The sequence below is a fragment of the Apodemus sylvaticus genome, chromosome 9, assembly GCF_947179515.1.
Source record: "Apodemus sylvaticus chromosome 9, mApoSyl1.1, whole genome shotgun sequence".
Classification (NCBI taxonomy): domain Eukaryota; kingdom Metazoa; phylum Chordata; class Mammalia; order Rodentia; family Muridae; genus Apodemus; species Apodemus sylvaticus.
This window is the reverse complement of record NC_067480.1, coordinates 10,520,995-10,540,376: the sequence shown is the minus strand read 5'-3', so window position 1 is coordinate 10,540,376 and position 19,382 is coordinate 10,520,995. Positions and strand designations below refer to the sequence as shown.

The 19,382-nt window shown below is 40.9% G+C and overlaps 1 protein-coding gene across 2 annotated transcripts in view; it reads right to left on the bottom strand.

Moving 5' to 3' along the window:
- Fbxl17 (F-box and leucine rich repeat protein 17) overlaps nucleotides 1-19,382 on the bottom strand; it is a 439,437-nt gene that overhangs the window by 276,736 nt on the left and 143,319 nt on the right. For both annotated transcript variants that reach the window (XM_052193248.1, XM_052193249.1), the window contains exon 6: nucleotides 17,274-17,404. In XM_052193248.1, coding sequence (XP_052049208.1) covers nucleotides 17,274-17,404 — 131 coding nt within the window. The remainder of the gene's footprint in view (nucleotides 1-17,273; nucleotides 17,405-19,382) is intronic.

Below are 19,382 nucleotides of genomic sequence, written 5' to 3'. Positions count from 1 at the left end.
AATGTCACCAGAGGTATTGACAGTGCTGGAAAACATTCCGCGGACTCAAGAAGAAGATCCAAATTAAAGGAAGAAGAGCACAAGAGAAAATGTCATCAGTGGCCGTCACAAAAAAGTCAACAGAATATTGTTTTTAAAAAGAGAAAGTGCAGCCTGGAGCGAGGTGGGAGGTGGGGGGTGGGGGGAGTCAGTCAAGAAGCAAATGCTTTTTAGTGAATTAGGAGAAGAAAGGCTGCTTTTACAAAGGATTGTCTCCAGAAAAAGGACTCTCTTTTAGAGATTAGACTGGTGTTGTTCCTGGGAAAGGGATGGGAGGAAAAAGGTGGGGAGAGGATGGGGGGAGGAGGGAACATGTCTAAGCACCCAGGAGGGGCCCCTCACATTTGAATCCCAGAGTTATTCATTTTCTCATTTGCATGTCGAAATGAGTGATATAATTTGTGAATGTCAAAAGTACCTTCAGAAAATTAAATAGAAATTGAATAAAAATTACGTACTGCTGCCCTTAAAAGAGAAAGTCAAAAGTTGTTGATTTTCCCTCAGTGCAGTCTTAGAAAGTTTCACCTGTACAAACACTTCAAAGAACCCAGCCAGACATATCCATTCTTTTGAAATGTAAAGCAAATAAAAAAGAGAGATGAACTCACTGAGAAAAGAACTTTAAACCAGGCCTTATACTCTTCATTCAAAATGGACCTTGCTTGCCAATGTCACTACCGAAGTAAACGACCTGATTAGGTACTAATAAAGTTCTAATACTCTAGAATTTTTATCTGTACAGGACTGGAACATTCTAGATAATGGCTCTAATGGAACCTTGGGAATGAATCAAGCCTACGTGAACTCTTTCACGCTGACAGAGGATGAACCACAGTCTATACAAGTCTCAATCGGTGTGACCTACGTAAATGCTCACAGGACAGCATTCTTCCAGAGCCTGGCTGAAGGGGAATCAGTGCATGGGGAGCGGCAATGTGCCCGGCATCCTCAACACAGCCAAGCCAATGTATGTGTGGACTATCACACATTATTGATGTGAGCATACAATCAATCCAGAGAACTAAAATATGTAAAACTAACAGTGACAGATCAGGAAGATAAAGTATAATCATTGAGATTAATCATTATAAGCATTCTGTCAGTGGGAAAAGAATCACAGGGCAAATATATGTGCATACAATAAACAACAGCTACTTATACAGTAAGTGAAGCCAGGGTGGCCTTGCACCATTTACAAACAGGGACAGTTTTCATAAATTGGTGATGACCCATCCTGGCCGACTCCAGTTGTGTCTGAGTGGCTGCCTAGGTCTGTCAGGGATGCTGTGGTCCCTCTCAGGCTGACAGACTTCAGTTAGGTTCTCTCTGAGAAGAATAGCAGCCAGGAGAGAGCCACGCCCCCAAAGCCCCTGTGCAGCAGAATGACATCTAGGCACCAAGAATCAGCTTGTGAAGGAGAAATTTCAGAACCAAAGGGAAGACACGTGTCAGCTTAAAAATATAAGTAACTTCACGCTTGGAGTTCTGCGGAGATCGTAACGTTCAAGGTATTAACTACATGGTAATATGGATTTCTTCAAAGATAATCATAACACAAATGTGTGGAGGCAGAAGAATGAAATGGGACAAAAAAAAAAAAAAAAAAGAATCAGTAAGGACAGCAGTGTCCGGTCAGACTGTACCTGTCACCCTCACTTGCACACTTACGAGAGTCCACGGGCTGACGGCCTCCTTAATTCCCTCGATGGACGGCAGAGTCCTTGGAGGGCACCCTTCAAATGAGCTCAGCTTTTCTGCTCAACTTATTTTCACACCCTGCATTTCCTGCCCAACTCTTCTGACCTTGAACACGAGCTTATGCTCACTAGGTTTGATAGCCAATCAGTCAATCAATCAAGCAATCATCAATCAGCTTCTGAGATTCCAGCTAAATGTTAGAGTGCTTGGGAGAGTCACAGTTCTTGTCCACAGATTAACTCCAGTGCTGCCATCTGCTTGATATCATCTGGAACTCAAATCCATTTTGATAAAAATTAAAACTAAAAGAAAAAAATTATATTTTCTTCCTCTTCTCTAAAAAAGTAAAGAAAATGTTTTATCTACTTATTCACTTCGTTCATTAACTATTATTAGTGTACATGTATGTGCAATTGTATGTGGAAATGTACAGTAAGCTTTGCCAGGGTGTGTTGGGGAAATGGGAGGTCAGAGGCAGCCCCAGATATCAGCTCTCATGCCGGCCTTGTTCAGGACAGGTCTGCGTGCACACCAGGCCGCTGGCTCACAGCGTCCAGGGATCCCCTTCATTAGCTCCATGTCCCCCAAGGGTGCGCTGCGGGCACAGTGTTGGCACCACAGACCTGGCTTTTTATGGCTCTGAGGGTTTAAATTCAGGTCTCCATGCTTGTATAGCAAGTGTTTTTACCCCACAAGCCATCATCTCCCAGGCCAAAAGCAAAGTTCTCAAAATATGCATACACTATCACCTCGGCATTTCTATGTGTGCATGTGTACAATGTAATAAAATACTGAATTCAGTGGTACTTTATTAGTGGAAATTGTTAGTGAAAATTATTAATTTTTCCCTCAAGAGAAAAGAAAAGCAACCCTGGAAACAATATTTCCCAAGTAAAGTAAGTGTGTACATTATCATAAGAAGTTACACAGGAAATGTTCCAGGGCTGTAACCTATAGGACCGTGCAGGGCTGGACTGCTTTGTCACTTGGTAAATAGAGAGATAAGAAAGATGCTTAACGCCAGATTCACTGGGTTTCTCCTGTTTTTTAACAAGCAGCCAAGGTGGCTGGGACCGAAAGTGAAAGCACTATCCCCAGCAGGCAACGATACTGCTACTCCATAGACAGAACCAAAGACAGTCTGTGTCTGCAAAGCTTGTTGCTGGAAAGCACAGAAGACAAAGGCAAAGCTACAACGTCAGGAGGCTCGGCCGCAATCACCTCACATATGCACTCTTTTAATCTCTTAATTTCTTCCCAGTATGAAGGGAAAACTACTGTGGAGCACAAAACTGTTTTTACTATACATATAAATTGCATAGTTTCTATTTAACCGTCTTTCATTTCTGTAGATTCATGCCACCCCTTTCAGACTCAGGCCTGCGGGAGCTGAACAGTGAGTGTCTGTTTTTTTCTAGTGTCTCTTTACCTGACAACTTGAGTCGGTTTTGTTTTGCTGGACTGCTTACTTCATCGCCACTATGCTGCAATGGTATTTACTTAGGGAGTGCGTACTGCAGCTAACTAACTGATGCTATTTCAGCTGCTAGAGGAGAGAAGCAACAGCCCGAGGTCCCAGAGCTTCGAGCTCAACTGTGACTGTATGAGCCAGGCACAACCTTCAGAAAACAAGACCTCTTGGCCTCACCCTATATAACCAATAAAATAAGGCACAATGTTCTTGGACAAAGAAGGTGACTGCTAAAAGGATAATGAATGAAAAACTTCTGGAAACTTTATTCATAATATGTAAAATGGCTTAGGACAACAGGAAGTATCTTAACCATGAAATAATGTGTAATGAGCCACACCCCAACTATGCACCTTAAATAAAGACTGACCCTGATTCACAGCTCTGCAGTCCAGATAAGTGACTGGGCTAATCTTACATTCTGCCACTTCCCACACAAGACCTCAGGTCAAGGCAAAGCTGAGGCCGCCCTGTCTGATTTAGCTCTGGTTACAGCTGATGGCTGCCTATAAACACTGCACAGTCTGCCATCCTAAAGAGGTCTCTCGTGATCAGATAACGTGATCTACCCAGTGCCTCTCAACCTTCCCAGGCCGTGACCCTTTTATACAGGTCCTCATGTTGTCATGACTCCAACCATAAAATTATGTTGTTGTTAGCTCTTAACTGTAAGTTTGCTAATTGTGAATCACAATGTAAATATCTGACATATGACTATCTGATATATAGATGTCTGATATGGGATCCTGTGAGGGTCTCAAACCAAAGACTGAGAACTGCTGGTCTGCACTGAACATGCTGATGGCAAGACTCCAGAGCTGAGCAGACATGTTCTAAGGATCCTCAAAGTCAAATCCTGCTGGACCCACAACTAAGTTCCAATATGATCAGTGTCAACCTCAAAGGCATAAAGATATGTGCTCATTTCCTAATGGAGAATGGGTAATGTCATATTGCACACTGTACTGGCAGGTTTTGTGTGTCAACCTGACAGAGGCTGGAATTATCGTAGAGAGAGGAGTTTCAGTTGAGGAAGTGCCTCCATGAGATTCAGATGTAAGGAATTTTCTCAATTTGTGATCAAGGGGGGAGGGCCTATTGTGGATGGTGCTGTCCCTGGGCTGGTAGTCCTGGGTTCTATTAAAAGATCAGGCTGAGTAAACCAGGGGAAGCAAACCAGTAAGGAACACCCCTCCATGGCCTCTGCATCAGCTTCTGCTTCCTGACCTGTTTGAGTTCTGGCCCTGACTTCCTTTGGTGATGAACAGCAATGTGGAAGGTGTAATAAACCCTTTCCACCCCAAGATGCTTCTTGGTCATGATGTTTGTGCAGGAATCGAAACCCTAAGACACACACTGAAGTACACATATACAGGTAATGTCACACTGCACTGCACATACAGGTGGAGGAGTTTGGAGTTACAGGCTGCAGAGCACAGGTGAGCTTTGGTAGCTCCGTCTCACTATATCTCCCTTTCTATCTTTCTACCATCAGTAAGTGCAGGGTTTAAGGTCTGAGGAGGAAATGGAAACACTAACTTGCATCTTCTGCCATATGGGCTTACACTACGTGGCTGCCTCACTGACACATTTCAAAAGATGAGCACAGTCCAGAAACAATAACTGACACTACAGGTGGGTGGGGCATGGTATTGCTTCCACGTCATAAATGTCTTCAATCTTTTATATTTGATCAAGTCTATGTTTCTGTTTTGATCTTTTCACCGTCTTATGTGTTTGACCTGCACATATGTCTGCACCATTTGTGTATCTGGTACTCGAGAAAGCCAGAAAAGGCACGAGATCCCCTGGAGCTGGAGTTACAGATGGTTATAAACGGCCACCTGGTGCCGGGCTTCCAGTCCGGGCTCTCTGCAGAAGCAGCGCGCACATTTAGCCCCATGGCTGGATCTCGAGCACCCTTGAGATTTTTACTTTTAACAAGCAAGCTTTTGCGCTGAGCAGTCTAAGTCAACCCAAGAAACCTGGCTTGAATATGCAGCACTTTAAGAAACTACAGTGCTCACGAGAGAAGGCAGACACACCGCTGTAAAAATTACACCGACTTCTAGTCATCTGCATGGAAACTATCAGTGGGGGAGTCTTTGTTTATTGGAATTAATTAACTAGACCTAGAGAAGTATTCATACTGAATTAGGAAGAGTTCAATTTATTAGTTTTTGTGTCTACTAGCAAATATTAAAATAAGAATCCTTGATTAAAAGGAGTAAATTTTTTTTAACTTAATGCATAAAATCTCATTTCACAGAATATGTTTCTGAAATACTCTAGAGAGTCGCAAAATGTCACAAAAATGATAATTGCTACCTGTACTTCCTTGAACATGTTTGTCTCCGAAACAGTCATTTCTATAGCCACAGAGCACTGTGGTCTGTCTGCTCGGGACAATTTCAAAGGGTAAACTACACCACTGAACACACTGCATAATCAGGACTACTTCCCACGGGAGGGGAGAGAAAGGAAACTGCGACTTGCTGTTTCACAATATGGTGAACCGAGAAGCAGTGTGAGGATGAGCTAACTCCCTCCTGATGGCACGCCTACAGTTCCAGGGAGGAACGACTCCCAGGACTGCAGTTATTCCCATGAGGATCTGTCACAGCAGTGCTTCCCAGAGCCGCAGGTGGCTACACAAGGAGCCTGCACTTTCAGACAAACTGATGCTGGCGAGATTAAAGCGCCCTGTGCCGGTGCCGAGGAGGAGCCCTGCCCTGTGTGTGCGCTTCTCCAACTTCTGAGCCACTTCAACAACTTTACTATTATAGGAGGCCAAAGAATGCTCTTCTAAAGGAAGTGTCACTAACCAAGTCACTTTATGTATAACTAGCTTCTTCTTCCAAAACAGCTTGGCATGATTTCAGGAAAGTAGACAATCCTAAGTGACTTTTCAGGGTTAACAATATCCCGATGTCACAGTTCCAGAACAGTGATCTACTCCTCAAAAGACTGGAAAAACTCCATAAATGTCCAAAATCAACTTTGAAGTTTTCCTTGATTGGTAGACAGACTACAAAGTAACTGTTTTTTGTTTTCATTTTATTGTAACTGTTCTAACATTTTAAAATTACTTCCCTTACTCTTCTTATATGCTCGGCTCTCAAAAGGTGCAGAGTGCACCTTGAACAAACAGAAAAGCAATTAGCCTAAATTAACTGCTCTGCTGATGTGCTGTGCAGCAGGCACGCTTGGTGGCCTCCACGATCCGACCACTGCTGTCACAACCTGAAGTTCTGATGATAACTGTTGAAATCTGAGCCTGGCCTTCATCAGCACGCTTAGATACATGTCAGCAATTAACCAATTATTACATGTGCATCTGATTGCTCCGCAAGACGAGCCAGTGGGGATGCTCGATTCCCTCACACTGCCACACTGCTCTCTCTAAGCAGCAGAAGGAAAGCTGTTGCTATCTCTCTCATGTTTTTCTCAACTGATACTGGAAATTCATTAATAATTTTGGCTACTACTGTAGGCATGTGCATTAATCGTTCTACACACACACACACACACACACACACATATACACATACACACACAATATCATCAAAGTAAAAAATAAAAAAAGGCAACCCTCAATAACTTAGCATTAAAAGTTCCTTAAAATTAGAGGCGGGATATCACTTTCAGATAACCACAGCAATACATAAAGTTCTACCTGAATTTACATTATAATATTAAATCATTTAACTACCGATTTTACTCAGAAACAAGTAAGTCTGAAAGGGAGAGAGCAGTACTACCATTGTCTGAATGCTTACAAACTTAGAGTTAAATTTCAAAGTACATTTACTGATCTTAAAATAAAATCAGCATTTACAATTCTGTTGACACACATAGCTTAACTCAATTCTCTGAGCAGGGTACAGTAAAGGGGCAAGATGAACTTAAAGGCCCAACCGTGAAGAAGACACAGAGAGTCATAAACAAAGCAGCACAAGCCACACGTGCAAGGCCACCATCACTGGCGCCCCTGTATCCCGATGGACCACACGTGCCAGGCCACCATCACTGGCACCCCTGTATCCCGATGGACCACACGTGCAAGGTCACTATCACTGACAAACCCTGTATCCCTGATGGACAGGAACGTGATGCAATGGTTATCTAAAGTCACTGCATTTTGACTAAACTATAAAAGCATTCTTAATTTTAAGACAAATTACGCGTACTGCTACAATTATAATTGTTGCTAATGTAACAAGTTTGCTTTTGTTTAAATGTCAATATCCTGTCTGAGGAATGGGATACATGAAACCTTCCCATGTTCATGGTGGTGGAAGTCCAAGCCAAAGCATCCTGTCATTTCCTCATCCCCAGGAAACACCTCCCTTTCTTGGTTTCCAAAGGGACTGTCATACAGAAAATAGCCCAGGCACGTGCAGTGTCAAGTCTGCCATTTTTAATTATTACCAATCAAGTTACAGCAATTTCCTCTCTGGTTAAACATGTACGTACCTATCTTCCAAAGTATTTCTTTATGCCACTGTTCATAAAACATTTTAGGCTGAAGGAAAATCCCCTGCACTAAATTAATAACTAATCACAGGAGATATTTATCATCTCAAGTCTTTTACAGGGAAATTGTCAGATTTAATCATCTTTCCCATATTTTCACTATTTACTGGGCTTCATTTATCATGCACTTTAGATTTTGACAACAGTGAGCTATTTTAATTACTATTTCAAGTTTGAGTGACTGAGAATACGGGCATTCCTAGGAGATATGGGGGTGAGAAAGATAAATTCATCTGAGCAGCCAATAAGCTATCATTTTCATGAATAAATCAAGATTTTCTTCATTGTTAGCAATTCGAAAACAGGCATGAAATAGGAAACAATAAACCATGGGCCTATGGCACTGCACTATCATTGAAAATGTACCCTTCCTGCTCTTGCCTACGATATGATCATAAACTCTGATTTTATAGCATGGAAAAGTTGTTTATACCACAGATTAGGTAGGGGTAACAGCGCAGCGGTAAGTGGCAGAGCCCATGCTAATTATGAGTTCAGGTGTTTGGATTCAATACCCAGCAAACACTCCGCTATGAAAAGAGGGGTAAATATCACAGATGAAAAGTCCACTCTGTACATTAGCTAATCTTTCTACAGTCTGAGAAACACAGAAGCCTAAAGAATAGAAGCGTACAATATCCAGAAACATTCATGACATAATTCAATTAAACCACCCTTCTAGAGATAGGGAGACAACTCAGCGAGCACAATGCCTGTTAGGTTAACATTAAGATCTGTCTTTAGATCCCAGCTACCATTAAATGAAGAGCAAGGCATAGCAAGTGTCCGCAACCCCAATCCTGAGAGACAGAGACAGACTGACTATGAGGGGATCGTGGCCAGGCAGTCTAGCAAAAATGGTTGAGTTCAAGTTCAGTGAGAGGCATCCTCTCAAAAAATAGGATGATGCAATTGAAGAAAACATCAAACATCAACTGTTGGCCTCTACACGTGCCTACATAGGTACCTGCATCCCCACAGGCACACACGCATACATGAACATACATGCATAAAGACATTACCTTTCTAGAGGTGATCTTACAAAAATACGATTATACGATATACATTATATCATTAAGTAGATTGCAGAAGTAGTTTACAATGACATTTTTTTAAATGCTCCATCAAATCATCCTAGCACGCTACTAGATACCATGTAGTAGTGTGAATGAGAATGGCCTCCCATAGGCCCTGTGAGTGAGTGCTTGGCCCTCAACTGGTGGAACTGTTTAGGAAGGAGGAGGAGGTGTGGCCTTGTTCGACTGTGGATGAACTTTGAGATTTCAAAAGTTCACTGTGGATGAACTTTGAGGTTTCAAAAGTCCATATCATTCCAGCTGGTATCCCCCTAGCACCCCCTTCCTTGTGATTATTGTCTGAACTTGTAAGCTTTCAACTACTGTCCAGTGCCGTGCCTGTGTACTACATGCCAAGCAAGCAGGATGGCCATGGACTCTGCTCTCTCTGGAAACATAAGCCCCAATGAAATGCTTTCCTTGAAAACCGCCTTTGCCATGGTGTTTTGGCATAGTGATAGTGAAGCACCTAAGACACGCCAGTATCTGAACTACTCCACACTCCAGAGGAAGGACAACACTGGTACAAATGCCAGGGTAAGGCTGCATTATTAACTACTGTCATAAGACATGGGACTGGCTGTTTGTTAGGTGGGTGTGACACTCCTGCACTCATGTAAGCTTCCCACTCCATCTTCCTAAGACACTGGCACTATGGTGTTGGCACTATATGCACCAACACCACAGTTTTATAAAGACTTATTTAATGTATATGAGGACTCTGCAACTGTCTTCAGATACATCAAGAGAGGGCATCAGATCCCATTACAGATGGTTGTGAGCCACCATGTGGTTGCTGGGAATTGAACTCAGGACCTTTGGAAGAGCAATCAGCTAACCACTAAGCCATCTCTCCACACACACCCCAATTCCATATTTTTATGTCCTCTCTATTTCCAAGTTTTTGCACTTACAGAAAAGAAAACTGCCCAAACTTCACAATATCTCAGCTGAGAAGCATCCTCTCTTCCACACCACTAAATTTCAATAGAGAGTAAAATATTCTCAAGCCCAAACCCAATTATGCCACTGCATTTAGCAGAGAGGTCTGCCCCTTGGGCAGCCTTTAAGCCCCAGTTTCTCTGAGAATTAAGTAATATGAGGGACTGAAGTGAAATGAAAGTCTAGGTCCACTGTGACATGACATTCCTGGGAAGAGCTGGATTAGCCACTCAGTCCTGGAACACTTATAAATACAATATATAGCATATGTTCACAAAACAATTCTTGGAAATAAAACACAATGGGCACTCAGCAAACATCTGATATCACCAACACCTGCTCAGATCCTCTCTGAACTTTATTTCTAAATATCACAGCTTTTTATTGAATCAACGGAAATTTGAAAGAAGAAACAGAATAAACACCCAGAGACGATCAAGGGAATTAGAAGTCTTTCTGTAAAACCTCATTGAGTTTTACGTGATCTGGGTGCTGTCAGTCTCACTGAGAGGCGTGAAGTACACACCTGCCACTGCCAACTGCAGACCAGAGAGCCTGAAGCACGACAAGAGGAACTTCATCCTTAACAAGAACAAGAGGTTGGGGTGAGGACTTCACCTAATGCGGAAAACAAAGGAGGCACGAGCCAGCTCGGAGCCATACCTATAGATTCCTCTTTGGAAAGATGCCCGCAGTGACCTAGGACGTAGCGCGGGTAGAGCACGTGCCCACAATGCATCAGACACTGGCTTGCATCCCAGCACCAAAATAAATAAATGACTTTAACCGACAGGTTTGAGGCTGGGAAGAGTTTAGAAAAGTAGTTTATCTGAGCTTAATATTCAATAAATTGTTTTTATAACAGTAATGCTTGCTTTTGATATTGGAGGTCTGTTATTGAAAACAAATGCTTTATCTATGTAAAGCTGAATTCTGTCCCTTTGGTGACTTCTACCTGTTGGCCAAAGTCCTGATGTCTGAAAGGACAGCAATAACAAGAAAAAAACCGAACTAGGTAAAATAATTAACTCCATTGGCTATTAAGACTTTTTCAGACTCAACTTACAATGAGCTATTTGATTTAAAATAAGAAATATCTTAAAAAGCTCATTAGTTTAATATATTTTTCATAAAAGGTATAAATTTAAAATGTTAAATTTTCATATAGTCTAATTTCATATATATTCCATATGGAAGATATGCTACATTTGTGCAAGTGCCACAGAAGCAAGAACAGGACATTGGAACCCCTGAAGGTGGAATTCGAGGTAGGTGGGACCCAAACACAGGTCCTCTGGAGGAGCAAGAAATGTCAACTATGAAGCCATCACCCTGGTCTCTACACTCTACATTTTAATGAAGAAGAATTCAGTTTTATAGGCTGGGTAGAAAGACAGATAAAAATATGGATTGTGTCTGTTGGATAAAGACAATGTCCAACGACCCAAGACAATACCCCATTCCTCATCCTGAAGATGCTGATAAAAAAAGAAAGGCTAGCTTAAATAAAGACTAATTTAAACTTTTACAAGAGAAGACATGAGTTCAGAATTTTCATGAAAATTATCTTCATTTAAAAAAAACAAGTCTTACTGTGTGCCTGAAAAGGAAGAAGCGATAAGAGTCCAAGATTTAAGACTCTCCCATTTTACAGTAAAGCCTTTTACAGAAATAAAAGATTAACCCAGAAAACTATGGCACTGACACAATATTCCAACAGCCATTGCTGAGTTTTGGATATGACTAAGGATATAAATCATCCATAGGTTGGCCTCTGAGCTCTCACCATGAAGACCCCTTAAGAGACGAAGGCTCAAAAAAGATCATGGTAGTTCTCAGCTGACCTGCACCCTTTCTGATTTCCTGTCTCCCCAGGGATCTCTTCCTGCCATTCTTATGCATCCTCTAGAAGAACAACCCCAAAATCAAGCTCATGACAACAGACTGCCAATCTCCCAAACTGTAAACTAAACAGGCTTCTCTGCATGACAGGTGTCACTGCGTGTGTTCTGTCCACCCTAGGGCCCTGCTGTCACCTGATTGCCCTATGCTGCCTCGGGAGCCGCCCAGTGAGTTGCAAATTAAAGGGCCATTTATTAGCAGAGATGAGGGTCAGAGGAACCAAACTAGCCTTTTTCTTCAGGGCCTATGTAAAAAAAAATTTAATTGAAAAAAACCTACATTCTTGATTAAAAAAAAAAGTAATTTTTGCAAAAAAAAACTTATTTAGATCATGGCAATTTCTTTTCATTCTCACTGATAAAATCAATAACAAGGTACTATTATAAGCATACTGCTAGGAAGAAGCTCAGAACCTTTCAAGTTTTTTACATATCAGCCTTTTATAGCTAAATGTGCAGCTTTTGCATTCTCTGCCAATCATGGAAAAACTCCAAAGACGAAACTGATTGTAAAGCAACAAAAGATTTATACCAAACACAAATGAATATCCCAATAACCCTGGAGTCAGAAAACAGAAAAGACATAATAACCAGATGTTCAATTTAAGTCACAGACAAAGCAGCCCCATTTTCTCCTCTCATAGAACTCTGGGACTGTGTTTGCATTTGAAAGCGAGGGGAAGTGTCAGTGGCTGCTCCCCATCCTCCTGAACTCAGGGAGATACCACGCTGGGCGCTGGGCACTGTGCACTGTGCACTGGGCGCTGGGCACTGGGGGATCCTCCAGTGCGCGAGCTCTTAGAAGACAACACAGAGAGGGACAGCACATCTTAGTCACACAGATCAATTTCAAGACTACAGAGCGCTGTCCATCAGAATTAGGGGTGTAGCTCAGCGGTAGGACTCCAATGTAGCACATGCAAAAAGTCCTGGATTTGATTCTACCCCACAAAATCCCAACCAAACAGAAAGCAAACCAGATACAAGGATCATAATGAGAACAGACTTAAATTACTATACAGTTTAAATGTTTAGTTCTAAAATGAAATTTCTCAGACAAAAATATTAAATGTAGGAAAACAGAGACCACTGAAGTTTATTAAACCAGCATTTTACAGACACATCTTTGTAATGGTAATAAGGTTTTTCATATATGATTATACATAATATCTAAAGGTTCTAGACCAGTGTTTCTCAACCTGTGTAATGATGTGATTCTTTAATACAGTCCCTCATGCTGTGATGACCCTCAATCATAAAATTATCTCATTGCCACTTCACAAATGCAATTTTGCTGCACATATCAATCATAATGTAAATATATGATATGCAGAATATCTGATACGTGAACTCCCAAAGGGATCACAACCTACAGGTTGAAACTGCTGTTCTAAACAGACAGAGAGACAGAGACAGAGAGAGATCTTACCATAAACACAAGTCTAAGAATTTTCCATATGTCAATAGTGGATTAACTCCATCTACAGAAAACTGACTCATGACCCATTTTGTCCCCACCAAGTTTCCATAGTAGTAATTACAGAAAACACATCCATCTGGGGGTCAAAAAAGTTCAACAAATGATCTAAATGTCATGGGAATAGTCTGATGTGCAGGCTTAAGGCAGAGTGCGGGGAACACCCCCCCCTTACCAGTTACATCACGGGGCGGTCAGAGTCAGCTCCTCCCTCCAGCCTTACCAAACTCATGATTAGCATTACCTGTCTAGTCACCTAGAAGACCAACCCTACAGTAGCAGGGACTCAGCAACCTGTACCCTGAGACACAGTACCAAGGACTTAGCACCACTTCCTGATTTACAGAGGGACAGTACTAATGAGCAAACATAGAACCAAGCTAATTAATAGGCTAAATGCATTAGTGCATTCCAGCGCACTAGCTATGAGAGGTTGCTAACCCATCTCGGCTAAGTGCTGAAGTCATAATTAAGTCTGATGGGAAGTCCTAGATTTATACCAATATAATTACAAATATAACTTAGCTTAGTGATACAGCATGGCAGGAACAATGAGATGAGTAATTTAGATGATACTGCAAAGTGGGTTTTAATGTCTGAAACTTCTATTACAGTACACAGGGTAAGTGCAAGGAGTGTAATTAAAACTAAAAGAGTCTGATCTCCAAAACTCTGCTGCTCAACTCATTAAAATGCATGTTTTCTCAATTAATCCAAACTTTTCCATTAAAAACATAAAAATTCACTTTCATTCCTTGGAAATAAATCTCCACGGTACTTATTATATTTAGAATCAAACACTAAATAACCATTACAGATAAGTACAAAAAGAAAATTATAGAGACCAGAAGTTGAGTCCACAGAGCCAGAAAAGGAAATAAAGGGCAAAGGAACGGCCGTCCGCGTCCCCATCTTTAGTCCCGGGTTTCAGCTGAGCGAGTGTTTGAAGAGCGAGAAGATTACGATCACTGAGCATAGACGTTATAAACACAAAGTGTTCACATGGGAGATGATCCTCAATCATGCGCACATCCCACAGTACTTACCAGTTGCAGCATTATGATTAATGATTACATTTCTGATTCTCTAGGTATTGATGGCTCTTAGGTCATGTGTACAGAAAACCAGACTATGACCTCTCTGCTGCGGGATGACTCTGCTCTCTTCTAACTTAATATCCTCCTAAGAAACTTGTCTGAACATAAAGCAGTAAGAAATACAAGATGTTTATATACTTTACTATTACTTGCCATGAAAAGCTATTAGAGTATGTTAAGTTGTCATATAATTGTCAAGTAAAATTCTAGTTATGGAGACACTTTAATTTTTAAATTTATATCATTCAATTTTCTTTAAATATGTGGTTTACTTTGTAAACCAATTGTTAACAAAAACAATAAATACATCTTAACAAACTTTGATTCTTTATAATTTTTAAAAGTCCATTAGACTTATAAAGAGAGTTTTAAAAATCAGTAAATTGAATTTTTAAATTGATGTCAATCAATTTTCCTTGAATATTTGGCTTACTTTGTAAATAAATATTACCAAAAACAGTAAATACATTTTAACAAATTTTAATTGCAAAGGACTTTTAAAGAAAATTTGAAAAAAAAAAGTACTTTTTCAAGACATTTCTGCTTCAGTAAAAATGTAAGAGAGAAAAAAAAAAACCCTATGAAACACACATAAAAGGAAAGTTCCTCGTAACATCACCTTAGGACGTACTTGGGCAGACTCTGAAAATGTCGGAAACACAAGCAGAAATAGACCAAGAAGATGACATCAAACTGCAAGACTTCCACATAGCAAAGAAAACACCAGAATGAAGAGAAATTCATAGAATGGAAGAAAATGTTTACAGACTGCATGTGTAAGTATCCGAAATGCATGGCCTCATTTTTCAAGTAGATAGTAGACCTTTTTAAAAAGGCAGATGCGTACGCTCATTAATGGCCAAGCACACTATGGTCAGTGCAAGCTGACCGCAGTACTAAGCAGGGTTGAGAGATCTCTTTCAGTGGGATGTGAGATTTCTAGGATTTTGGATCATTGAAAACAATACAGAAATATTGTAAGAATGTGTTTTTGTTTTAATCCTATGTGTGAGTCATTTCATGGTCCAGCAGACGTATGGATTTGAGACTTGATTGTGTGATATTCAGAATTATGAGACCTTTCCACGGGGTATATAAATGCTAGGGCCAAGAGGTGGGGTAGGTGGTTGTTACTAATTCACAGGGGTTGGTTGTGGATCGTTAGTAGTTTTGCTCAAAGAAGACACAAGAAAGAAAGAAATCAGATCCAGGGGTCTCTAACTCTTTCCTGTTTAGTGGTGGGGTAAAACCATGGGATAAAGGGTGACATAAAGAAGAACCGAGAAGAAGCAAACACCAGCGACAGGCAAAGAAGAATCAAAAAGAAAGAAATTAGATTTAAGGATATCTACCCCCCCCATCTATGGGGGGGCAGATGAAAAAGGAACCCACAAAGTAGCACAACTCAGCTGCAGTGGGGTACAATAAGTCCCATGATACCCACTTAGTAAGAGCACCTTTTAAGACAAGAGGAAAAATTGGAAACTAAGATAATTGCTCATAAACTCACAGAAAACACAGATCCTCTGTGCACGGATAGTGTACGAGTTAGTTCAACAATATAGCAAGCAGTATACAGGGTCCTGACAAACTCCATTAGGGACTACCACAGGCCTACTACTGTGCCCGTATCCAATGACCCGGGGAAGTCAAAGGACATCCGTGCATAACATATTTGTTGGCAAGTATGACATGATCTCTGTCATTCGAGGAAGATGCAAGAACTGGTCTTCTGGAAATTGAGAGAATCCTGGTAGCTTGCCATAACTTAGACAGGAGTAAGACATTCAAGACACCGACTACAGACAATTATATCATACTATATGTTTTTAAATGACAAGAAGAGTGGATTTTGAACACTGAGTTTTTGCCTTTTCAAAAAAAAAAATCACAAATGGATAAATGCTTCAGGAGATGGATTTGCTTAGCCTAATTCAGATATTACATCATTTAAATATGCATTGAAGCTTTACATGGGACACCATAAATATATTAAATTACAAGTTTTATGGATTGGTTTAAATTTGAAAATAAATGATAGAAAAATTACTACAAAAATTTTACTAAGACTTACACAAAGACCATTATATAACTCGAAGAACAATTTAGGGCAATCTATTGATCATTACAACTCATTATAATTTGGAAAAAATGTAATCTATACCACTGTTTTCAAAACATAAAAAAGAAATTTAAAAAATAAGAAGAGGGAGCCATAGGTTTAAAGCATTATTGGGGTAAGCTTAATATATTATTTCTCCTGCTTATAAAATATTTATATCTAAACAGTCATTAACTTTAGATAGAACAGTATGTTTCATTTTCAAAGCAAACTCTCTGTAGTGGCCAATCTTTCAAAACAGTTCTGAGAAGTTGATAGGCCAGGCTCTCATCTCTCCTCTGCTGTCTCAGGAGCAAAGTCCTCACCCCTGCCTCCTGGGCAATTGGGGGGAGCACTGTGCACTTACCTGTGTTTTGAAAGTCTACTTGCAAGAGGTGTACCCTATCTTCTTCTAACTCAGTGTAATATTTCAGAGAAAAAATGGGCTTATCATTACTTTAAAAAGATCCCCATTTTGTATATTCAATATTATGTATTAAACTGCTAATCATGTGAGTCTATTTAAAAAAAACCACTTAAATGTGTGAGAAATGAGATCATCATCATTAAGAAAAGGTCTTAAATGCAAAATGTTTGTAGTAATTCCTCAGAATCACTGGTAAGATAAACCAGAATTAACTGCAAAATTTTCAAAACCTTAAAAAAAGACAAACAATATATGCTTCAGAAGTAACAAGGAAGGAATTAAAATGCTACTGTTGTAGTTGTTCCAACAAACACCAGTAACAAAGGACATGAAAAGGGTACTGCATCTGGAAGTGGCAGGCGCCCTCAAGAGTCCGTCCGTCTAGATGCTTCCTTCCCCACACAGGGCTGCAGCCGATTTGATTTAGTGCGGATCTGTCCTAGCCCAGTGGCTCTCAGGACTGCTATGGTCTTCTCAGGACACCTGACTAAGCCGTTACGGTGGTTACCTGTCATTTATGATCCAGTTCAGGCAGAGATTCAGAGAGCTGAGATTTTTGCACCTCTTGACGATTTCCATCACGGTTTCGTTATCCAGTTCAGTAATGTGACGGAGGTCTAAGCTGGACAGATTCCTTAGCTGATGACAGAAACAAAAGAAGATTAAAAAAAAAAAAAAGTGCCAACTTAAATCTCAAAATCATACCAGAATCTATCACAGTAGGAGTAGCACTGCTGTACAATATTTTATGTGCATGAGATAATCTAGTCTTTCAATTAAATAGCTGTCAAAGTATTTTACACAGAAAATTTTAGATAAGTGTGGAAATCAATGAGGAACATATGAGCAGGCAACAAACATTAAAAAAAAAAATGTTTTCCTGAAGCACCATTACAGTAAAGAAGTAGTGACTTGTTGTGTAATACATAGAGAGTGGTTGAGCACGTGACAGGAAGTACCTATGGCCAGTGAGTCCCTACGTGGTTCAATTTCAGGTATTTATCTTCAAAACTAAAATGTCAGCTTTGTACAAGTTCTCTCATTTTAATCTGTGAAGCGAACCTAAGTACTTCATAGCTGTCGTAGTGACATCCACTCGTATTCCCCAAATGGGCCCAGTGGGGACAACATGCTTTATTGCAACACCCCGACCTACTTCTTCATTTCTCTCATTCCTTTTCTGATGATCCGTAATGTTTTGTCTCCAAAGGCAAATTACTAACATTTATGTAAAGATAACATTAATTACCCTCTTCAAATATGGTATATTTCCATGTAAGCAATTTTTGCTTAGTAACAGACACAAGAATTATTCTGGAAGCATGTGTTGGTCTAAATACACTCTGCCACCTTGCAAATGTGAGTATACTTTAATATGCCACCAGGAGTGATGCTGCAGATGTCATCTGAGGCTGATCCGACTGCAGACTATTCAAGCAGCTCCAACATCATCCATGAGCATCTTGTAAGTGGAGAATCTTACTCAGCTTGTCAGAGAGATGTGACAGAACCCACAACAGTCATCTCAGTCATCAAAGAGCCAACCTGCCTCTCTGAAATGGGGGAAATGGAAAGGGGACCCGGAGCCACAGACTGTGAGGGCTGTCAGCCAGTAAGAAAGAAGGATGAAAACCTACAAGCTTAATTTTCTCAAATGCCTAAAGGAAAAACAAGAACCAGACTCTGTCCTTCAGCTCTCCCAAAGACACACAATCCAGCCCATGCCTTGGCCTTGCGCTGGAAGCACCTATAACAGACAGACAGACATCTAATTTAACAAGGGGATAATGAACTTGGGCAGTGTTACCTAAGTGTGTGAAAGGTTGTTATAGCAGGACTTAGAAACTAGGACACTGCATTTATATTGACCTGAAGGAGCCCTTCTGGGACCAGTTGTCTTCTCTAGACCATGATCAAATCCTTCCTTGGAGGTTATCCCTGTGGGAAGCAGAACTGTAGGCTTGAGCCAAATGTCAAAGGCCTCAGAGCAGACAACTCTCACCTAAGACAACTCCATTTAAATGGCCCAAGAAGGAAACACTAAAATCCAGGTAATACCTGGGTATGGTCAAGGACTGGGCAACTCAAACATGGCCAGGGTGCCAAGCCTCCAATTCATTCCTATTTGACTTTACATCTGTGTGCAGGTGGTGGCTACCTTACTAGCCACAGCACTAGAGGATCAATGTTCATGAAAGAGTTGGGGAGGAATCAGCTGGGCAGCTTCGAAGGCCTGCCTTAGATCTCAGACCACAAGGCAGAAGCCACACACAGAGTGGAGGCACCGTGACTCTCTGCTCTCTGAAGTGTGCTGCACAACTGTGGGAAGAAGAGGTCGATGACAGGGGTGAGTACAGGAAGATGGGCAACGCAGGCACATGCTAGAGGCAGGAGGTTTCTGCAGCAGCTCCTTCTGAGGCTACACTGGCTAATGTGTGGACAGAGACTCTTAGGAAGCCCTGTCTGGGCCTACCTGGTCAGATGTTCAATGACATCAAATCCATCACAGCACCAAATCTGGGAAAACCAAAACTCTGAAAGCAGGCAAGACCAGGCAAGAAGAAAGGAATTCTGACCGTTCCCAGTCTGTCTACGTGGCAGAGGGTAAGTTCCTCAC